Source organism: Bos grunniens, chromosome 13, assembly GCF_055505025.1.
Source record: "Bos grunniens cultivar Pamir isolate PY7600 chromosome 13, Bosgru_T2T1.0, whole genome shotgun sequence".
Lineage (NCBI taxonomy): Eukaryota > Metazoa > Chordata > Mammalia > Artiodactyla > Bovidae > Bos > Bos grunniens.
The window spans coordinates 10,204,813-10,227,786 of record NC_141177.1 but is presented as its reverse complement, the minus strand read 5'-3'; the positions used below and the strand labels follow the sequence as shown (position 1 = coordinate 10,227,786).

The window sequence follows — 22,974 nt, the reverse complement described above, 5'->3', positions numbered from 1 at the left end:
TGCTGATATTTGACCATTTTTGATGTATAAAAATAGTAGTTTCATATGGTTCAGCTTAACTGTTGACTCGTTTTACCGTCACAACAATCTTATCACCTGTATCTCTGTTTTACAGGTGATGAAACTGAGGCCCAGAGAGGTTAGCGATTGGGCAGAAGTTGCATAGTTACTAAGTGACAGAGCTGGGATTTTAATCCAGGCAGTCTGGTCCAAAGTCTGTGCTCTCAGCTGTATCACTCTGATGCCTCTCTGGGAGTACCCTTGTTTCACAGGGCCTTGTGTATGTTAGCAGGTATTTGCTGTTGCACCATAGATCCAACTATAAATGGACACTGGTTATATTTCCTTCTGAAATATGTTTGTTCTTTCCTGGACGTGCTGGTTTAATTGAAGAGAGGATTAGGAATCTGAGTTTTGTTTCTGCTTTTACTTTATGCTGTACAATCTTGGGCAAAAAAGTAAACCGTTTTGGTTTTTGACACTCATTCCTGTGCCTTTTGGGTTTTAAAAATTTTATTAAATGTGCAAGAGAAAAGTGTTGCAGGGTTGAATTCTTTTTTAATATTTGAATTTATTTTAATTGGAGGATAATTACAATATTGTGATGGTTTCTGCCATACATCAGTATGAATTTGCCACAGGTGTACATGTGTCCCCTCCATCCTGAACCCTTCTCCCATGTCCCTCTCCACCCTGTCCCCCCCACGTTGTCACAGAGCACCAGCTTTGGGTGCCCTGCTTCATCCGTTATCTGTTTTACATGTGGTAATGTATGTTTCAATGATGCTGTTCTCTGAAATCATCCCATCCTCTGCAGGGTTGAATACTTGAATGACAGGTGCTTTCCTGCTCATCATAGCTAGTGAACTGCCTTTCGGCCAGTTAACTTTATTACCTGTGATATTAGTTTGTTAGGACTGCCATTGTTGATCTCACAGATGGCATGAGTTAACAGAAATTTATTTTCTCACAGTTCTGGAGGCTAGAAGTCTGAGGTCTAGGCATCAGCAGGGTTTCTTTTGAGGCCTCGGTCCTTGGCTTGCAGATGGCTGCCCCCTTCCTGTGTCTTCACGTGGCCCTCCCTCTATATCTATGTCCTCATCTCCTCTTACGAAGACACCAGTCATGTTGGATGAGGGCCCACCCATATGATGTCATTTTTACCTTAATTAGCTCTTTAAAGGCCCCATCTCTAAATACAGTCACATTCTGAGGTCTTGAGCGTTAAGACTTTAACATGAGTTTGAGGAGGTTGGGGTGGGCATGTATATTTTATTTTCATTGAAAAGCTCCATCCATTTATCTTACATATTTGTTGTAACCCATAACGAATTCTGCATGGAAAGAGTATAGGTATATATAAATAAAATGGACCTTACAAAAGTTATAAGATGGGAGAAAGAGGTTTGGGAGCTAGCCAGACCAGTGAGTAATGACTTCATGAACACCCTTATTTGTGTTTGGAAAAGTACTGGTGTCTTTTCAGAGATTCAGATGGCATGTGTTTCTAATAAGGGAAAGCAATCCCAAGGTAGGAAATGCTCTTTGTGTTCCTGAGTTTGATATTTGTGTGTGACTAAGAGAATGACGATGGTAAAGGGCCCACCAGGAGATGCGGGTTTGATCCCTGGGTCGGGAAGATCCCCTGGAGAAGGAAATGGCCACCCACTCCAGTATTCTTGCCTGGAGAATCCCAAGGACAGAGGAGCCTGGCAGGCTACAGTCCATTGGTCACAAAAGAGTTGAACACGACTTAGCAACTAAACAACAACCAACAACAAAAGAATAACGATGAAGTTGACGGTTTGCATAGGAGTTTTATGTTTTTTCACTTTCTGTTTAGTTTTTAGAAGTTTATGATTTTAAGAAGTGAGTTGCCATTAGATACTAATAGTGTGGTGAAGTGTGTAGAGTGCATTTCTGGGATTCTGACCATCCACGCAGCTGACTTAGGAGAGGAACATCCCCTGTTGTCTGGTCCTTGGAGGCTGTGTTGGCTAGGCCTGTTCAGTTATGGGCAAGCACTGAAACTACCGAGGACCTGGGGAAGTACAGTCGAAAGGGCTGAATCATCAGAGTTGGGCTGTTTGCTTAGAATGCTTCTTCCATGAAGACTCATGTAGAAAACATCATTGAGTCCCTTGTCAAAAGATTTTCCATAGAATTGTCATTTGTTGATAGCACAGTAATACTTTCTCGGGGCGAACTTCTTCTTAATTTTGAAACCTCATGAAGAGTGCCGAGAAAGGTTTATGATACTCATCATTGCATTCATTAGTCCATTTAGCAAATGTTCTTATAGACCACCTCTAGGTTCAGGCACCAGAGATAAGATCCTTTAAGCCCAAGGCAAACAAAACCCCACCTAGATTGTTTTAAAGGAGCATCTGAACACTCTATAAAGTTTGTCTGTTGAAGTATTATCAGAGGCCTGCAGCTGTCTCATGGCAGTGGCCATTTCCTTTGTTATGCCCTGGTCTCTAATAGTTGAAATAGTGAGTTTTGCTCTTTATAAACCACAAAGCCACCACTTCAAAGGAACACATCTGATCTTCCTTTACATAAGCTGTTTATAAAGCTTTATACTTGAGAAAAGAGGTATTGTCCATTGTTTATACAGTTATAAATCAATGCTTTACCCACTCCCGCCCCCCCCACCGCCATTGTGAGATGGTCATTCTGATTTCTGGGTTCATAGAAATTTCACTTCTGACATTGAAGTTTCACTTCAACCCTTTTTGTTTTGAACCTGGGAGTTTTTGTGATGTCATTGGAATTTAATTTTTAGGACCTTTTGATTTTCAAAGGTCAGTGTGGTTGTTTCTTTGGTTAATTTTCAAGTCATGGCAATTATTGACCTAGAGCAGTTCTCCCTTTCTCTAGTTTGATATTTATGAAATCCTGTTAAGATTGTCTTCTTGAGATCAGCATTTACTGGAAGATAAACTTGATGCGTTCAGGTGGGTGGGGTTTTTTTTTGGCTTCTCTTACGGTTTTGCCATTTTCTCCAGGAAGGTACACGTTTGTGTGCGCGTGTATTTTAGTTTATCTTTCCTCGTAAAAGCTGGTATTGTCCAGCTAGTTTAAACATTTTTCTTTACAAAGAAATTCCCAGTGGACTGCTTCCATATTTCACCGCTTCCTGAGCTCTCCTTTCTTTGTTGTCCTTTATAGTTTCAGGAAACCATGGTGTAGAACACACACACGCACGCACACAAGTGCTCCTTAGCAGACGGCTCGTCTAAGACTGTTCATAATTTTCACAGTTCTCAGTTAAAAAAACACCCTATGCTCAATTTATAACCTCGTCTGTTGATCATGGTTTGTCATAGAAAAATCTGAATTATCTGGAAGTTGTGTGCAAAATCTTTGATTTTGGGGAATAGTCAGGTACACAGTCACCCCAGGAGAGTCTTGGTGAGACTATTTGAAACTTCCAGCTGTCTGGTTATTTTTTCACTTTTGATCACATCTAAGCATATACTCTCCACTTTCTGTTTCTGTGATACCTTACAGAATCCATGTATTTCAACAAAAATAAGTACCAAAGTCTTGCTAATGGAGAGCAAGATTCTTCTCCATCTTCGTTGACCTCCAGTCTAGGACCATGTTTCAGTTCATTACTAAGCTTGCATTAAGCATCTTTTCTGAACAGAGTTATGTCATCTTTGTTGATGGAATCTCAAGATTTAAACGGATTCTAGCTAATGCTTAAATCTACTCTGCTGCGTTTCAGCTATACAAGGACTAGTTTTCTGTCTAGATGCTCCAGTGATGGGAATCTAGGGACTCCTTAATTGCAGTCTAAACCATTTCAGAGCAGCTTTTAGTGTTAGAAAATTCTTATACCTGTGGAACTGAAGTCAGCCTCATGGTAGCTCTTAATCCTCCAGTACTGATTTTGCTCATGGAGGTGACCCGGGACACAAGTAATATTTCCATAGACCAGCCCTTCAGCTTCCCTTAAAGGCCTCTTAGCTTGCCTTTATTGGCATTTACCAGTGTAGGCTTTGCAGAGAAATTTCTCAGATGCTAATTGTAAAATAAATAATGTGTTTTGTGTTCTCTCAAGTTGCTGGTAAGTACCATGTATTTTATGCTTACATTTCTTCATTCACAGGCAGCTGAAAAAGTTGGATGAAGATAGTTTAACTAAACAACCGGAAGAAGTGTTTGATGTCTTAGAGAAACTTGGAGAAGGGTGAGTGCCCAGATGTAGGTGGACTAGTAGGTCTCAGTCTTTTTCCTGCCCCAACACCAGCAGGATGTGAACCTTTCTTATGCAATAATTTGTAAAGCTAAGGAAAAGAAAGGGAAATATTGCATATCAGCCTTGCTCTGGGTGGGGTGGGAGGTAAATTTACAGCTTGAAATGCTCTTTCTCTCATCCCCCAATCACTTCAATAGACAGAGTTAGTGATTCCTGGTCTTTTCAGTACCATGGATATCTGTTGTTTTCTCTCATAAAATCTGTGATATGCATGATTATATCTATTTAACAGATAACACTAGTTTATACTTTGTTCAAGAAATTTTATTAATCAGACATACTTTAATTTTCTGTTCATAGCCTCTCAGAGATATTCAATAACTTGTTTCATTTTTTTTTTTAAAGGAATTCAGCATTTTAGTTAGTGCCACTTTGGGAAATACAGAAAATAAATCAAGGACTGTCACTACTTTTACAACTTCCTAAGAGATCTAGGATCCCAGGTCGGGAACTAGAGGACTTCTTGAAACACAGATTTGTGAATGAGTTTATAGAATACGAGTAGAATGATATTTCGTAATAGATAGTGACCGTCATTGGCTTTCATGATACAATAAAGGTTGCATCATAATTTTTTATACTTTGGATATTTTTATATTTGTTTCTTTTTCTGTAATGACCAAGACATTAAAATATTAGACACCCTTTCCTAAGTTTTCGTTGTTCATTTTTGAATAGGTAATCAAGTCACATGATTCAAGATTTGAAAGGCATAAAAAATGGCCTGAAAAAAATCTGCCTCTTATCTATCTCAGCCACCCAGAAGCAACCAGTATAGCAGTTTTTTATGTATTTCTCAGAGGTAGTTTATGCATATATAAGCATGTAAATGTGTGGGTGTGTGTTTCTGTATTATGTAAAATCTCTTGGAAGTAATTCTGGTTCAAGAGAAGAGCTGAAGTGTTAGTTTATGAAAATGTCTATTGTCTAATTAGTGTTTGTTCTTTACAATCAGCTTTTATATGTCATAAGTTTATTTTGGAGTCAGTGTTATTTATGCCTAATATAGATAACAAATGCTAAACCCAATCCTGGATTACATGGAATAGGATTTCATGGATTACCTCCTTGTGAAAAACATTAGTCATCATCTTTTTGTAAGTTGGAAAAATATTGTTTGGAATGAAGCAAGAAATCAAGCAGAGAAGGGAAGTAAAAGATGACAACAGCTGCGCTGCTAAAAGACAAGTGCTCAATGAATCTGAACCTACAAGTTGACTTGGCATCCTTAAAGGTACGGGGAAAGAAAATCCAGTCCCGCTATGACTTTTGCCTGCCGTTTTCAACTCTAGCTTGATATCCTCGGTATTTTCTTCCATGTAGTGAGTCCAAGGCCCTTAATCTAACCATGCTCACAGGTGATACTTAAAATAAGATCAAGAGTGGTAGGCATAATTGACTAGGTGTGTAACTGACTTGTTTTATTTTTAATGAAAGTGTGTTACAGTAGTAAGAACATAGACTCTGCAGGTTGATGAACATCTTGAAGCTTCACAAGCCTCAGCTATGAAGTGAGGATATTACCATCTCCCTCATAGGATTATGTTGAGTATTACATGAGATAATCAGACTAAAGTACAGTACAGTGCTTGTCACCTAATAAGGGCGCGGTAAATGGCAACTATTATTTTATTTTTAAATATATCAATTGAAGCATTTTTCAGATCTTATCTTGCCCAATCAAAGTTAAATCTTAAGTCTTAAAGTATATTTAGATGTTCTTGTGGCACAGATGGTAAAGCGTCTGCCTACAATGCGGGAGACCTGGGTTCAATCCCTGGGTTAGGAGGATCCCTTGGAGAAGGAAATGGCAACCCACTCCAGTATTCTTGCCTGGAAAATCCCATGGACGGAGGAGCCTGGTAGGCTACAGTCAGTCCATGGGGTCGCAAAGAGTCGGACACAACTGAGCAAATTCACTTTCACTTATATGTCTTGAAGGGAGCTCTGTTTGGGTGGATTGGGTTTGAGGAATGTCAAAAGAAAACTACAAACAGAGAGTGATCAGAAATATAATGTAAGGAGAAACTAAGCTAATTATGATTATTTTAAATTACATTTTAGATCTGTGGATGTCTTCTTTAAGGACCTTGGAAATTTCCCTGTAAATCTATCACCAGAAAGAAAATAAAGAAAGCTTCAGATCTTCGCATGTTATCATCATATTGTTTTAAATGTTACCACAAGTGCTTGGATTTCTGTCATCCTGACTGAATGAGCCTGAGCAAGCTTCATTTAATCAGCCGAATCCTGAAGGAAGACCTGAACTGCACTTCCTTCCTGAACACAAAAGACCATGCCATGGTTCTGGAAACTGAATGGGTTGTGAACTCTCATGGACTTGGACCTAATGTAATGAGCTCTGGCTAAAGGATTCTATCGGATTCCCAAGACTGCCGCCATTCTGTATTTTGAGGAAATCGTGGATCTGTGGCAGAGCAGGGCCAAAGCTCCAAACCAGAATGGATGGACAGCCCTCAGAAAGTGTTTTGAATTAGAGCTTTCACCTTTCTTCCTTCTGTTGTATTTAAAGTTTTACCCATTGATTCATTTAAGTTTTTAATCAGGGGATAAGAGCAAAAACATTTTGTGCATAGTTTGGTAACTAGTGAGTGATATGGTTAAGACTGATACCTGGTTAATTTGGCCTCAGATAGTGTCTAATTTCTGTTTCTCTGCATTGACCCTTGCCTTGCAGAGCGTGTGTGAAGCACCTCCTTTGTGGTATTACTTGTTTTGTTCTCTGCCAGTTAAAATTCACTGAGTCACTGTAGTGTTTTTTTGGAGAGAGTCAGGTCTTGAACTTACCTTCAGCCAGGGGTTCTTGCTGAAGCCTTCTAAATTGTACTCTAAGTGCAGTCTGGAATTGTGAATCTTAATTGTTCATATGAGCTCTTGGAGTTTTCTTGGCTGTCAAGATAGCATAGTGAGGTGTGGAGGGTATCTAGTCAAGATTTCTCAGTGCATGCAGGAACCTCTCCTTTCCATTTCAAATATATAAGAATAATGAATGAAAATTAGTTTTTTAAAATATAAGAATACATAGCCAGCTATAGACCAGGGATAGAAAAGATAGTTATCGTAGTAATAGGAAAGTAAAGCGTGCCATGTTGTTGTCGGGAGATTGGGCTTCCTGCAGGAAATTTTTGTATCAGTTGCCTGTGGCCTGGGGAAAAAGAGGGACTATTCTGACTATAGGAACTGGGCCTGGAGTGTATTCAGGTATGGTGTCTTGAGGGCTGAAAACCCTAAATCCTAATGCAAGACCTAGTTTAATCGATAACTGAGCTAAGGGAATCATGAAACCATCATGATGTCATGAAATGCTCAAGAACAGTGAACACTGTATAGAAAAGAATCATTCAAAGTAAAATGAAACCCATATGAGGAAATCCAGTGCCATTAAATAATCAACAGACGTAACAAGTAGGAAATTCCCACCCAAGGAAATAGAAATAATGGAGCAATCTGGAATTTCATGTTTGTTTACAATTTTCAAAAAGATAAAAGGAGGGAATAAAATCCTTAAAAGACAAACACAAAATTATTAACATGAACAGCCCCATGAGAAAGAAACAGCTGAGGGGCCTGACAATGAAAACTACAACAATTGAAGTTCTAATGCCCAGTAAATTGCAAAAGCTGTCAACTGGACAAACTGAAAAGAGAATTTGGGAATTGAAAGCTAGAAATGAGACTGATCACAAAATGCAAGACGGAAATGCAGTGTTGGAAACTAGGGAGATAGCATGGATTGACAAGGTCCACTCTAGGTCCAGTAGGAGCTCTAGAAGAAAGTTGGAAGAGACAGGAAATAAAGAGATAATACTAAGAAATTTCCAGACTTGAAGAAAGACATACGCCTGCAGACTGAAGAAGTTTATGAAGTGCCGAATAAATCGGCTTCTAGTTATAGTAAAATTACAGAATGTGAAGGATAAAGAGGCAGTCTTAAAACTACGGGAGAGATTGCCCATGATTACCCATGAAAAATGATAACCCGATGAGAATTGACTTCTCTACAACAATAGAAGCTGATAAACTACAGTACAAGTGCTGAGAGAAAGCTGTTGTCAAAGAAGAATTCTATATCCAGCAAAACTCATTCCAAAGTGAAGACGAAATAAAGAACTTTTTTACACAAATGGGACCTAGGGCAGTGGTCCCCAGCAGTTTTGGCACCAGGGACCAGTTTCATATAGGACGGTTTTTCCAGGGACCGGGAATGAGGGGAATGGTTTTAGAATGATTCAAGCATATTGAATTTATTATTCACTTTACTTCTCATCTGTGGCAATCTCAGGCTATTCTCCCTTGACTTTAGGTTAGGATTTGTGCTCCCGTGTGAATCTAATGCCACTGCTGATCTGACAGGAAGCAAAGCTCAGGTGGTCATGCACGCAGTGGGGAGCGGCTGCAAATACAGATGGAGCTTCACTCACTCACTTGCCCTCCACCAGTCACCTCTTGCTGTGCAACCTGGTTCCTAACAGGGAGTTGGGGACCCCTGACCTAGGGTATCAAGAATAAATTTGGATGAAAGTTACAGACTACCCAACCAATAGTGGCTAACCAGTAAGGGCATTTAATAACTAGCAGAAAAATCTGGGGGGTGAAAGATTCCAGAATGGCTAAGTGTTTGATAACAATTTAGCATTTGTGTAAGTCTCACAGTCTCAAGATGGCCACTTTAGAAGCAGGAAAGGAAGTGGCAGGAGAAAATGGGCCACCTTGTTTGCTTCTTTTTTTATCAGGGAAGAAGGTCTTTCCCAGGGACCCTTCTAAAGAATTCCTCTCAGATTTCACTGGTCTGTGTACTAGGTCTTAGACTTACTGCTAGTTCAGTCACTGGCAGAAAGGGATCAGAATCCTGGGACTGGCTTGGACCACCAGCCTTTATCTCCTGGGACCAAGCATTTGGTCACAAAGATTTGCTTACAAATCTTGGGGTTATCTTATCAAGGAAGATAAGGCAAGACATGTTTCCCGTGGATCTTAGTTCCCTGACTAGGGATCGAACCTGCATCCCCTGCATGGGAAGACACAGTCATAACCACTGGCCCACCAAGGAAGTCCCCCTTTCTTTTTTTCATTATACTTTTGTGGTTATTCGCAACTGGCTAAAACCCTCCTTTTTCTTGATTGGAGGGACCAGAGTAAGGTAGCAGTTTTGTTTTTTGGTAGCAGTTTCTTTTGTCTTGTGCATAAGATACATGATGGCAGCTTTTTCCAGTGGCCAAGGAAGAAGAGGCAGTGGTTGGATCTTCCACACATGGTCAGTGGTTGTCTTTCCCTTGCAAAAAATAAGTTTTAGGCAACATTTAAATATCATTATATTAGTTTTGCCAATGAAAAAGTCTGATGGAATGGAAATTTTTTATGTGCTTTGCATAGACATTAAAAAAAACTTTTGTGTGACTTTCACATTGAAACAATCCTTGAGTAGCATTTTGTTAGCTAGAGCACTCAGCTACTTTGATGTATTAGGTGCTGTTATTTTGATCTTTCTTTTCACCAAGGGAGTATGAAGAAACAGGTGTGTTTGGAAACTATGAAAGACAATTTGCTCATTATTTCACTGACAGCCATCCAGGATTTAAGTGAAAATACAATCTATGTAAGATAATGATAATGATATCTCATTTAACCATTGCAATTCTCTTGTAATGTTGTTGTCATTTTACAGGTGAGAAAATTGAGGTACGAGGTTAATAATATGTCTGATATGTAGTACTGTAATAATGTGGATAAGTAGTGGTGGTAGGACTCCAGCCCTAGGTCTTTAGATTCTAAATGTCTTGCTCTTATAGCCCCAAAATTGAAAGGCTACCCAACCTTTTATTTATCTTGACAATAAACTCTTAAGGGCAGATGAAGTGAAAGATAAAAAGAATTAAAGAGGAGTAAAAATTTCCCAATGTTTTAAAGATTATTGCGAGTAAGAGGAGCAAGGACTAAAAGACCTTGTGATGCTAGAATGAGTGCAAGAAAAAGAAGACCCCTCTCATGGATTTTTGCCCCGATACAAATGTAGAGAGAATATAGGCTTTTTTTTTTTTTTTTTTTTTTAGAATATAGGCTTTGTGTTCTGACACTCCTGGATGCGTATCCTGGACTGACTGCTTATTTATCACTTAATGTAACCTTGGGCAAGTCGTGTAACTTCTCTGAACCTTTTCTCATTTGCCTGTAAAATAGAGATAATGACCCTTTCATGGTTTTTCTGTAAGGGTGAACCTCAGAGGATGCTGCTTCCAGCAGACAGCAGATGTGGTAGCTACTGTCCTTATGACTGTTATTTCATACTCATACATTCAGTAAACTTTAAATGGGAAGTTTATAAGATGGTAGTTCTCTTAAGGACAGTTTTCCCCCAAAGTATCAATACTTTAGCTATCTCAGTTTTGCAAGTGTAGCTAAGTACATATGTCTTGGGCACCTGGGGATGTAAATTAGAATGGTGAGTTGTTTGTATTTAAGCACTTTTTAATCTCTTGGCTTGTTTTGACTTTGTAAGTATCCTTGTCCCCCCAATTACAGGTCCTATGGCAGCGTGTACAAAGCTATTCATAAAGAGACCGGTCAGATTGTTGCTATTAAGCAAGTTCCTGTGGAATCAGACCTGCAGGAGATAATCAAAGAAATCTCTATCATGCAGCAATGTGACAGGTAAAGGCTTATGGTGTTGCTATGGAGATAATAACAGTTTTGAATTTGCCGTAATTTAGAGTTTGACTCCTAGAATTGCATCGACTTAGATATTTTGCAAAAGGGAGAGTTTAGTGGACTTACTACATGTTTCTTTTCAGAAAAAAAAATGGTGAAAAAGTTTGTGTGTTTCAGCAGCTAAACTTTCAGAGTTTCTATTTCTGCACTGTTTTGTTTCAGTTTAGCCCGTTTCAAAACTAGGAAGAAGAGGCAAAAGGCAGAAGGTGGTGCTGGCTAGCCGTTGTTTTTTTTTTTTTTTGATAATGATCTCTCTTACTTCCTTCTGAGAAAACATTTCTACAGACAGCTCAGAAGAGATAGTTCAAATGCTTTTACTTCCAGAAACCTTAGAACAGCAAAAGGTCCTATAAAAAGAGAACACTTGTTCATATATTACTGTTCTGTCCCTTCCTTCACAAGTTTAAGAAACTATTCCAGCTGAGAGTAGTTAAGTGTTTTAATTTTGAGGAACTAAGATTTGTCAAATGCTGCAAGCAGGAAGTCGGGCCAGCAGGCGACCGCAGAAATGCACGTGGTTTGCCCCGAATTTCCATGACAACATGGTGGGGTCACTGCAGGGGAGCAGGCTTCCTCAGTTCAGATTGAGAAACACAAACTGAGGGGCTGGGGTAGGTCTTGGGAGTTGAGAATGACAAAGTCTTGCAGCCCAAGCCTGTCTTCATCCTTCTGAAGCTCTTTGGGTCACCAGATCAACTCAGTCTCTCCTGTTGGTAAAGCTTAAGATAGATGGGGCTACCTGCTAGGCATTTTGCCCAGGAGCCCTTAAGTCTTGTAGACTTCTGAGTGCAATCACTTCTGTTCTTCCCACCTTTCTTTTTTTACTTTTCAGGAATAAATTTGTTAAAGATTTTTTTATATAGGCTCTGTTTTTGAAGTGTTAGTTGCTCGGTTGTGTCTGACTCTCTGCAACCCTGTGGACGGTAGCCTGCCAGGCTCCTCTGTCCAAGGAATTCTCCAGGCAAGATACTGGAGTGGGTTTTCATTTCCTTCTCCAGGGCATCTTCCTGATCCAGAAATCGAACCCAGGTCTCACGCAGTCCAGCCAGATTCTTTACCATCTCAGCCACCAGGGAAGCCCTAGACCATGTTTATAAAACCTTTATTGAATTTGTTACAATACTGCTTCTGTTTTATGTTTTGGTGCTTTGGCCATGAGGCACGTTCCCCATGGATCTTAGTTCCCCAACTAGAGATCGAACCTGCATCCCCTGCTTTGGAAGAAACAGTCTTAACCACTGGACCACCAATAAAGTCCCCCTTTTTTTTTTTTCATGATACTTTTGTGGTTACTCTCAACTGGCTAAAACCCTCCTTTTTCTTGTTTGGAAGGCCCAGAGTAAGGTAGCAGTTTTTTTTTGTTCTGTTTTCTTTTCTTTTTGGTAGCAGTTTCTTTTGTCTTGTGCATAAGATATATGATGGCAGCTCTTTCCAGTGGGCAAGTTGGACTTTGCCACTTTTGATAGGCTGTGTAAGAGCTGTGTTTCAAACACAGTGTACGCATGTCTCTAAAGATGAGGGATTTCAAAGAGCCTACTCTGTGCTAAACGTCATAAGGAATACAGAGAAATACAGGGCAGCACGCTTGTCCTCCTGGAGTTTGCAGACTGTAGTTGGACAGGCCAGGCTTCTATAGTTGATGATGCATGATGGTATAGGATATATTCCAGCAGTGAATACCTGGCAGTAATTGCCTTATGGAGACAGTACTATAGAAATACTGTAGAAATTCAGAGACGGCAGCACAGATGTGGTGATATGTATCTTAAGAGAGTTATTCATCCATTTCTTCATTAATATTCATTTTGCATGTGTGTGTGTGTCTTCCTGATATCCTGTCATTTTGGCATGTTTCCCAAGGATGAAGGGGCATTTGAAATTTTGAGAGTTAGATCAGCTGAGTTGGTTTTTGCCTCTTCCGTTACTACATTGTGCAATATTACTTGGCTCTGATAATGATCTAGCTAGGTACAGCTGGTAGCTTCAGAAGACACATTCTTTTTTTTTTTTTAATTATTTCATTTTAAAGGGATTTTGACTTTTTCCTGAAATCTTTCTTCAAGATTCTATATTTCAGGTCTGATTCTGAATATTTTTCCCTTACAATAGATTGTAGTGTAGTTTTATTTTTCCTTATTACAAAGTATATGTGACTTCTTGGGAAAATGCAAATAAGAAAGGAAAACCACATTTCCCTTTGGAGAGATAATCATTGTTAAATACTCCTTGGCATACATGTCCTTCCGTATGTCTTTTTGGAGTTATACTGTGCTGTCTGTTATGTAACCTGCATTTTTTGTTTGTTTTTTGGTAAGCAGAATCTTCTCATCAAGTATTCTTCTATTACATTTTCCATGGATTTGTGGTTATTCCTTTATACGGATATATCATTATTTCTTAAATAAACTCCCTAATGTCAGACATTTGGATGGTTTCTAAATTTTCAGTTTTTTAAGCAGTTCTGTGACCATGGTAACTCTTTCTTTTTGAAATCTATGTGTCTTTTCTTAGGGTGAGGTGCAGACTTAGAAACGCTGGGTTAAGGAACCTACACAGTTTTTGCACCGCTGTTATTTACTGCCCTCCAGAAATCAATACTACTTTAATTTCTTACCAAGAGGGTGCCCGTTTGAACCTTAAACATAAATAACTGATCTTTGGAGCTGAGAAATGGATTTTCACGTATTTTACAGCATGAATTCATAGGGATGTTTGAAGGTTGTTCCACTGATTAGTATTGTCTCTCTCCCTAGCCCTCATGTAGTCAAATATTACGGCAGTTACTTTAAGAACACAGACTTGTGGATCGTGATGGAGTACTGTGGGGCTGGTTCTGTATCTGATATTATTCGATTACGAAATAAAACGGTAAGTTTACCTTCTGGAATCATGCAGCCGCACTGGGCTCTCACACTGCCTTCTTTTCTCTGCCCTGTATTCACGCACACTCTCCTACTGATGTATCTAGACAGACGGCTGTTGCATCTCCCCCTTTCCATGGTTCTTTCCCCTCTCTGCTTTTTGATGTCTACTAAATGTGGCAGTTTCAATACCAACCAACCTAGTCCAGTGAAGTGGTTTACTTGTTTCTTACTGGGGGAAAAATGACTATCAAATCTTAGCTAGGTCATGAGTTCTTTTTTATTTTCTGACTCTGCCAGCTTTTCTCTAGTTGCAGCAAGTGGGGGCTACTTTCTAGTTGCAGAGCACAAGCATCTCATTGCGGTGGCTTTTCTTGTTGCGGAGCACGCGCTCTAAGGCGCGTGGGCTTTAGTAGTGTCGGCTCTCATGCTCCAGAGCACAGGCTCAGTAGTTGTGCTGCATGGACTTGGTTGCCCCATGGCATGTGGGATCTTCCTGGATCAGGGATTGATCCTGTGTCTCCTGCATTGGTGGGCAGATTCTCCACCACGGAGCCACCAGGAAAGCCCAGCAATGAGTTCTGAGTGTTTAAAGTTGGTTGGGTTTTCTCCTTCTACCCAGGTGTTCACAGGTTAACTTCCACTAAGTCCTCCTCATCAGATTCCTCTCTGTGAAAGATAGTGTGCTGTTACTGTGGTGGCTGGGAGAAAAGCTAGGAGTCATGGTTTCTAGTTGCAGTTCAGTTGCGTAAACTCTTTGTTTATTCATTTAGTAAGTATTTCTAGAACACTGATCTAGGCCTTTGGGATCCAGTAGTCAGTAGAACAATGTCCCTGCTCTTGTAGAAGTGCATTTTCTAGTTATTAAACCCCATGAATTCTTCCATGCCTTAATGTATCGTTTGATTTTTGTGACACTCTTGAAAAAAGATGATTTGCCTATTTTTCTAGATTGAGAAACTGGGATTCAGAGACATTACTAGATTACTTGCCTAAGTCATATTGAGGAAGTAGAGCCAAGGCTAAAGACTAGATCTTTCTAAACCCAAATCACGTATTTTTTGCACCACTGCCTATTCTCTTCTAATTGTGAGTTGTTTGTCATGAGGGGTACTGATTCAAAGTCTGTTGATTGAGTTTGTTTAGAACTGGGCTGGGATCAGCACAGAGTCAGCATTGGACTGATCAGGTATTCTGTGTCAGTCTCCTGCATTTTTGCTTACATTTATTCATCATCATTTAACAGATATTTTTTTCAGGACCTACTATGTGCCAGGAGGCTTTCTTGGTGCTGGAATTCAGTAGTAACCTAATCAAAGGCATTTTAAAATGGAGTTCACGTGTGTAATAGGGAAGACGTCACATGAATAGGTATACAGATTATGTATAGTATGTGAGATGGTGATAGTGTTGCATTAAGCTATAAGCAGGATAAGGGGATGGAGAAGGCAATGGCACCCTACTCCAGTACTCTTGCCTGGAAAATCCCATGAACGGAGGAGCCTGATGGGCTGCAGTCCATGGAGTCGCTAAGAGTCGGACACAACTGAGCGACTTCACTTTCACTTTTCACTTTCATGCATTGGAGAAGGAAGTGGCAACCCACTCCAGTGTTCTTGCCTGGAGAATCCCAGGGATGGGGGAGCCTGGTGGGCTGCCGTCTCTGGGGTCGCACAGAGTCAGACATGACTGAAGCGACTTAGCAGCACCAGCAGCAGGATAAGGGGTTAGAGAATGATCTAGGAGTGGAGGGAGCTAGCAAAGGCCTCTCTGATTTCCTAATGAGGTGACATTTGAGCAGAGGCAATGACGTAAGGAACCATCTCATCCAGAAATCTGGTTGAAGGGCACTGCAGGCAGAGAGAACAGATAAAAGGGCCCAGAAGTGGGAGTGTGTTTAGAGTGTTTGAGGAACAGCAGGGAAGCCTATGTGGCTGAAACAGGATGAAGAGGTAGAAAGTGGTAGAAGATGAAGGTAGCTGGGAGCCAGATAGGGTGAGGCCTTAGTGAGGACTGGCTCTCATTCTGAGTGACTTAGGAAGCCATGGGGATTTTGAGCAGATGTTGAACTGAATCTTAGTTGCAACATGTGGGATCTAGTTCCCTGACCAGGGATCGAACCCAGGCTCCCTGTGTTGGGAGAGCAGAGTCTTATGGACTGAAACACCAGGGAAGTCCCTGGCTTATATTTTAAAAGGTTAGTTATGGCTGCTGTGTGGACTATACATTCTATAAGGTTAAGGGCAGAAGCAGCGAGACCCATTAGGAGATTATTAGAATAATTCAGGCAAGGCATGATGGTGGTTTAAATCAGGGTGAACCCAGAGGATATAATTGCATATAGTTTGAAGATAGAGAAGAGTCAAGGATGACTTCAAGATTTTTGACCAGAGCAGCTAGAAGAATTAAATTGCCTTTTACTGAGAGAGAGAAGAACGTGTGAAGAATAGAGTAGGTGGGTGGTATGGAAAGGGGTAGGGTGGTGGTAAAAATAAAGAATTTGATTTTGACATGTTATACTTATGATGCTTGTTAGGTATTCAGCTGGTGTGGGAAGATATATAAATCTGATTTTTGGGGAGAGATCTGGCCTGGAAATATAACTTTGCGAGTAGTCAGCATAGCAATGGTACTGCTGCTGCTGCTGCTGCTGCTGCTGCTAAGTCGCTTCAGTCATGTCCAACTCTGTGTGACCCCATAGACGGCAGCCCACCAGGCTCCCCAGTCCCTGGGATTCTCCAAGCAAGAGCACTGGAGTAGGGTGCCCTTGTCTTCTCCGCAATGGTACTATAAGCTGTCAAATGCTATTTTACACCTTGAATAAGATCTTATTTATATTCTAGGAGAGGAGTTTGAATCGAAATTTTTTCTCCTTTTTCAAATGTGCTGATGTAAACTAATAGAATTTTAATTTCTCATTTTTTCAGTTAACAGAAGATGAAATAGCTACAATATTACAGTCAACACTTAAGGGACTGGAATATCTTCATTTTATGAGAAAAATACACCGAGATATCAAAGCAGGAAATATTTTGCTCAATACAGAAGGTCATGCAAAACTTGCAGATTTTGGGGTAGCAGGTCAACTTACAGTAAGTGAAAGTGTTACTTGTGTTGGTAACTTTCAGGTCTTTCTTGAGAACTGTTCTTTTTCATTATTTATTTAAAAGTGTAATATTTGATATAATTGTGTTTTAAAAAATTAAAGAATGTGCCAATAGGTTACAAATGAGCTGGTAGATTATTTTAGATCCTTTCCTGGGGCTCAGGTACCATAGTTTAACTCTGTTTAGCTTGAAAAAAATAAAAGCTAAAGCAAGAAATGATAGAGTGGACGTTTAAATTCTTTTGGTCTACATCATCATATTTACAAAAGGAATAAAAATTAAATCTAATCAGCTTTCCTTGAATAAGACATAATGTCATCTCATTCAGCCTCTAGGTAGCAGTTGGCATCTGCTTTACTGAAAGCATGCTCCTCATTTGGTTCCAAAACACAGGCTCTTGATTTTCCTCCTACCTCAGTAGTGCATGGCAATGAAAAACACTATGCTTTCAAAACAGGATGTCTAAAATTATCTGATTTTGTAAAATACATGAGATGTGTGAAATATGTGTAGAAAACCGAGTTCTAGACAGATCTATACAAAAATTTGCAGCAATGTCATGTATCAGGTTTCTTGGGTAGTAGGAGCAGGAGGAGAAGGGGACGACAGAGGATGAGATGGCTGGATGGCATCACCGACTCGATGGACGTGAGTCTGAGTGAACTCTGGGAGTTGGTGATGGACAGGGAGGCCTGGCGTGCTGCGATTCATGGGGTCGCAAAGAGTCGGACACGACTGAGCGATTGAACTGAACTGGGTCGTAGAAAGCTATATGCATATATAGTTTTTTTAGAGCTGTATCGTGTGGATTTTTTATTTTTAAAAAATTTAAATGAAAAACAATTAAAAAATTGCTTTGATGTTATTTAAAAAACCACCACCACCACCTCAGGAACTTACTCCATATTGTGATTTGTGGGCCCTTCAAAAGATTTTGTTGTTAACACATAAGTAAACAATACCAAACAGTATTACCTAAATTACAATCTTAATAAGGAAACCAAATTGAAAAGAAAAATTCTTTTGGTGCTGTGTAAAAGATATTATAAATTTAAAGTATCAGTTGTTTTTAGTAATTGATGGTTTTCACAGAAATAGAAAATAACAGTCTTGAAATTCATATGGAACTAGAAAAGGCCCCATATATCCAAACCAGTCCCGAGAAAGAAGAACAAAGCTGGAGGCTTCGTACTTCTTGATTTCAAACTATGTTCAAAAGCTAAAGTGATCAACACAATATAGTATTGGCATAAAAATACACACATAGACCAGTGGACTGGAGTCAGGAACCCAGAAATACACCCGTGCTTATATAGGCAGTTAACATTTGACAAGGGAGCTAAGAGTGTGCGACGAGGAAAGGCTGGTCTCTAATCAATGTTCTTGGGAAAAGCTGGTACTCACATGCAGAAGAGTAAAACTACACCTGTTTCTTACACCACTCACAAAAATTAACTCAAAATGGATTAAAATAAATGGAAGGTCTCAAACCCAAAAACTCCTAGAAGAAAACATAGGGGGGAACCTCCTTGACCTTGGTCTTGGCAGTGATTTTTTGGATATGACACTAAACTCACAAGCAATAAAAATAAGAATAAGCAGTGGAACTTCATTTAGATTTTGGTTGGGATTGAATGGAATTGTGTTGAGGTTGTGTTCAATCATAAATCAACTTGAAAAATACTCCCATCTTCATGATGTCATGTTTTAAAAGTCCTTTTCTGCTCCAACCTTATATAATTATTAATCTGTACTTTCCTTGAGTGCTTTTTGGATTTTGTTCTTTACGTTTAAAATTTTAACCTATTTTGCTGAAAGTATAAGTTAGGAATTCAAGTGTATAGTTTTACAAATGAATGGACAGATGCTCCTTTTCCAGCCCTTCTATTATTATTTTTACAATACTTGTGCATCTATCTTGGGATACTTATACGTAGGATACATTTCTAGAACTAGATTTCAGTCAAAGGATATGGACATTTAAAGTTAATAAATATTGCTGAATTGCCTACTAAAACATTGTACCAACTTGTGTTCCTTTATCATTGTATTTTGGTACCTGATTTTTTTCTATGCTATTATCCATATGAGTTATTAGTAATCTTTTTAATTTTTGTCAATCTCATTTTGGTGTTTCATTAACTGGTTGACAGTTACTTTTGTGTTTTAATAATTGAGAATCTTTTATGTTTCAATGTCATTTGAATTTGTTTTGTGACTTACTTACTTGATCGTGTTTAAGTATGGTTTGTATATGTATTTCAAGCCCATGACAATTACTATTGTTAGAAGGGACTCTTTCTCAACAGTTTGAATGATTAATGTTGATCTCTCTCCTTTCTATTTCAGGATACCATGGCCAAGCGAAATACAGTGATAGGAACACCTTTTTGGATGGCTCCAGAAGTGATCCAGGAAATTGGGTACAACTGTGTAGCAGACATCTGGTCATTGGGAATAACAGCCATAGAAATGGCTGAAGGAAAGCCTCCATATGCTGATATCCATCCAATGAGGGTAAGGGAATGGACAGAAAACCAGTGGGATGGTCAGTTACTGGTGATAATGAGAAACTGAGTTAAATGAGTGTCTTGGTTAGGTACCAAACAGTAAACGAATTAATTGTAAATAATTGAGAAGTGTCAATCTAGACTTCAGATGATACACTTCCACTAGTTGTAATCACTAATTAAGTCAAATGTAATCCACCCCTGTTCATTCTAGAGGTTGTGTATTGATATCCCTCTGGCAGGACTTGATTGGTTTGACTTGTGCAGTGTGTGTTTTTAGTAATTCAAGCACTCACATATTAAATTGTTTTACATTTATTTTTGAATTTTTGACCGTGTTCCACAGCATGTGGGATATTAGTTTCCTAACCAGGGATTGAACCCACACCCCCTGCACTGGAAGCACGGAGTCTAAATCACTGGACCACCAGGGAAGTCCCCAGGTGCTCACATTTTAACGTACCAACGTTAACTGGAGCTGTGAAGCAGTCCTCTCCTTTACACAGGGCGTGGGCTTTGCACTGCCCGCCACGGTTCCCTGTTCACCCGTACCAGTCATAATGTATTGCCGTGTTTTCTCTGTTTCTTACACTAGCCTTAAGAGGAAAGCAGAGTATTCTTTTCGACTCATATCGCTAACACCCGGCCGGATTCATTTGTTGTCTTCTTCCTGCCTGGCCTGGGTAGGGATTTACATGTGTGATTTCTAGAGGCTCTGTGCTCCCTGACCTACATCCAGTTCTGGAATGTGAAGAGCCCACAGGTGTCTCCATTGACACTCCTTCAGTGTTTCTACATTAAGCGTTTTCCTGACTTTCCCCACCCCCAGAACACCTCAGCACAGCACTGTTACAAGATCTGGACCCCTGCCTTCCTCAGAGGCTCCAGAGTCTTTTCCATACCACCCAACTCAGCTCCTCCTCTTCTCTGATTAAGCAGTCCTTCTGCTAATAGACTTAACAGGTTTTTTTTTTTTTTAAGTTATTCACATGCCCAAAGGTAAGCACCTCTCTTTCTGGGGGGACAGAAATGGAGAAGGATGGGAAGATTTACTGGCTTTATTTTTAGATTCAAATAACATAATTTAGGCTGCTTATTGCAAAGAGTTTTATTTTTTTTAAATCTGTACCTTTTCTATTGGAAACTCAATAAATAATTTTACAAGCGTACCTTATGTTACTGCACTTTGCCTTATTGGATTTTTTCAAATTGAAGGTTTATGGCAAAACTGCATCAAGAAAGTCTGTCAGTGCTATTTTTCCAACAGCATTTGCTCACTTCATCTCTCTGTGTGACATTTTGGTAATTCTCACAATATTTTAGACCTCTTCATGATGGTGATCTGTGATCAATGATTTTTGATGTTACTATTGCAAAATAACTCCCTGAAGGCTCAGTTGAATGTTAGCATTTTTTAGCAATAAAGTAATTTTTAAAGGTATATACATTGTTTCTTTAGATATAATACTGGTGCATGCTTATAGACTACAGAATAGGGTAAGTCTAACTGTCATATGCACTGGGAAACCAAAACAATTCATGCGACTTGCTTTATTGTGATATTCACTTTACTGCAGCAGTCTGGAATGGAACTTGCAATATCTCCTGTAGGTTTCTTTTTTGAAATCGTAGAATTTCAATGTAATGTAGTGGGTCAGTTTTTAATTTTCAAGTATGTGGGTAGAGTTGGCGTGGCTTGGAGGGTGGTGAATCCTTTGTGATTTGGGGGGACTTCTGGGCTTATGACCTCCTCGCAGTTACCACTTGCGTCCAGTGGTGGGGGTAACTTTCAGGAAGGAGGGACATTTGACAGCTGAGGTCATGTTCAGGATATCGATGCTCTTAGAGCTCGCCTTTTCACTTTGAAAGGCAACATGGTCAGCAAAAAACAAACAAAGCTCTCTGGATATTGTTTCAGTTCAATTTGGTCACTTAATCCTGTCCGACTCTTTGCGACCCCGTGGGCTATAGCACACCAGCCTTCCCTGTCCTTCACCAGCTCCTGGAGCTTGCTCAAACTCATGTCCCATCGAGTCGGTGATGCCATCCAACCATCTCATCCTCTGTCGTCCCTTTCTCCTCCCACCTTCAATCTTTCCCAGCATCATGATCTTTTCTAGTGAGTCAAATTCTGCGCATCAGGTGGCCAAAGTGTTGGAGCTTCAGCTTCAGCATCAGTCCTTCCAGTGAATATTCAGGAGTGATTTCCTTTAGGATGGACTGTTTATTGTTTAGGGGACAAGAATACATATGCCAGAGGGGGAGGGAGAAGAGAAGCGGAGGGAGCAGGAGAGCTCTGTCAGATTCTCTAACTCAGCAGTTCCCAACGTTTTTGGCACCAGGGACTGGTTTCATGGAAGGTAATTTTTCCACACTCTGGTTGGGGTGGGTGTGGGTTTCAGGATGATTCAAGCACATTTCTTTTATTATGTTGCCACTGTTCTGACAAGATGTGGAGGTCAGGTGGTAACGTGAATGATGGGGAGTAGTTATAAATTCAGATGAAGCCTCGTTCATCTGCCCACTGCTCATCCTGCTGTGCAGCCTGGTTCTTGGGGACTCCTGCTCTAACGGTCATACTTCCTACTTTGAGATACTTAGATTTTCGTTGCAATTAGGATGGGCTTATAGAGGAGAAGAGGAAAATCATTTTATCAAACTTCGAAATTATGTCTAGTCATTTTTATTGGAGTATCACTTTTATTTTGCCAAATCGTTTTTTTTTTCTTTCCAACCAGGCCATCTTCATGATTCCTACCAACCCACCCCCCACATTCCGAAAGCCGGAACTGTGGTCAGATAGCTTCATGGATTTTGTGAAGCAGTGTCTTGTCAAGAGCCCCGAGCAGAGAGCCACCGCCACTCAACTCCTCCAGGTATGACTCACCCTGGGATGCTGCCTCTCTCTCTGTTTCATTCACAAGTTATCCATCCAAGATGCTGTTGACCCACCCACGTGGAGATGGTGAAGAGCTCTAAGATATTCCTTGCCTCCTGTGAGGTTTGAATGTAACTGCTTAGAAGAGACATAGAAAAGAATGTTAAATCGCTGAACAGGACAATCATGCAAGAAAATACAGGGCTGTATGGGATTAGAGAACAGGAATTGGCCTTTATTGAGCACCTGCTGTGTGCTAGATACTTTACATGTTGTGCCATTTAATCAGCACATACACCCTTTGAGAGAGGAGTGTTGTTTTACTTTTATAGATGAGAAAACAGATTTGGAGAGGTTAGCTCATTTAGAGCCACTTGGTTGGTAAACAGCAAAGCCAGGCTTAGGAGCTAAGTCTTTTTGATTCCAAAGCAGAAGAGCCATACCTACTTCTGGCAAAGAACTGGGATCAGTGGTAGGTCCACCATTTTCAACTGGTGATGCCAGGACTGCTTTCCTGGAGGAGGTAACTTCTGACCTTGGGCCTTGAAGAATGGGTGGAATTTGGCAGGCAGTGTGCTTAGTCGGCTCAGACAGTAAAGAATCTGCTTGCAGTACGGGAGAC

General features: G+C 40.0%; 1 protein-coding gene across 5 annotated transcripts in view; it reads left to right on the top strand.

Annotated features, from left to right (window-relative positions):
- STK4 (serine/threonine kinase 4) overlaps nucleotides 1-22,974 on the top strand; it is a 92,415-nt gene that overhangs the window by 3,748 nt on the left and 65,693 nt on the right. For 4 of the 5 annotated variants that reach the window (XM_086331654.1, XM_086331655.1, XM_086331653.1 and 1 more), the window contains exons 2-7: nucleotides 4,121-4,201; nucleotides 10,811-10,939; nucleotides 13,750-13,864; nucleotides 16,785-16,949; nucleotides 19,314-19,481; nucleotides 22,213-22,350. In XM_086331654.1, the coding sequence (XP_086187780.1) occupies nucleotides 4,121-4,201; nucleotides 10,811-10,939; nucleotides 13,750-13,864; nucleotides 16,785-16,949; nucleotides 19,314-19,481; nucleotides 22,213-22,350 (796 nt within the window). Of the gene's footprint in view, nucleotides 1-4,120; nucleotides 4,202-5,319; nucleotides 5,505-10,810; nucleotides 10,940-13,749; nucleotides 13,865-16,784; nucleotides 16,950-19,313; nucleotides 19,482-22,212; nucleotides 22,351-22,974 lie in introns of all 5 variants that reach the window. The other variant, XM_086331657.1, reaches the window with a different exon arrangement.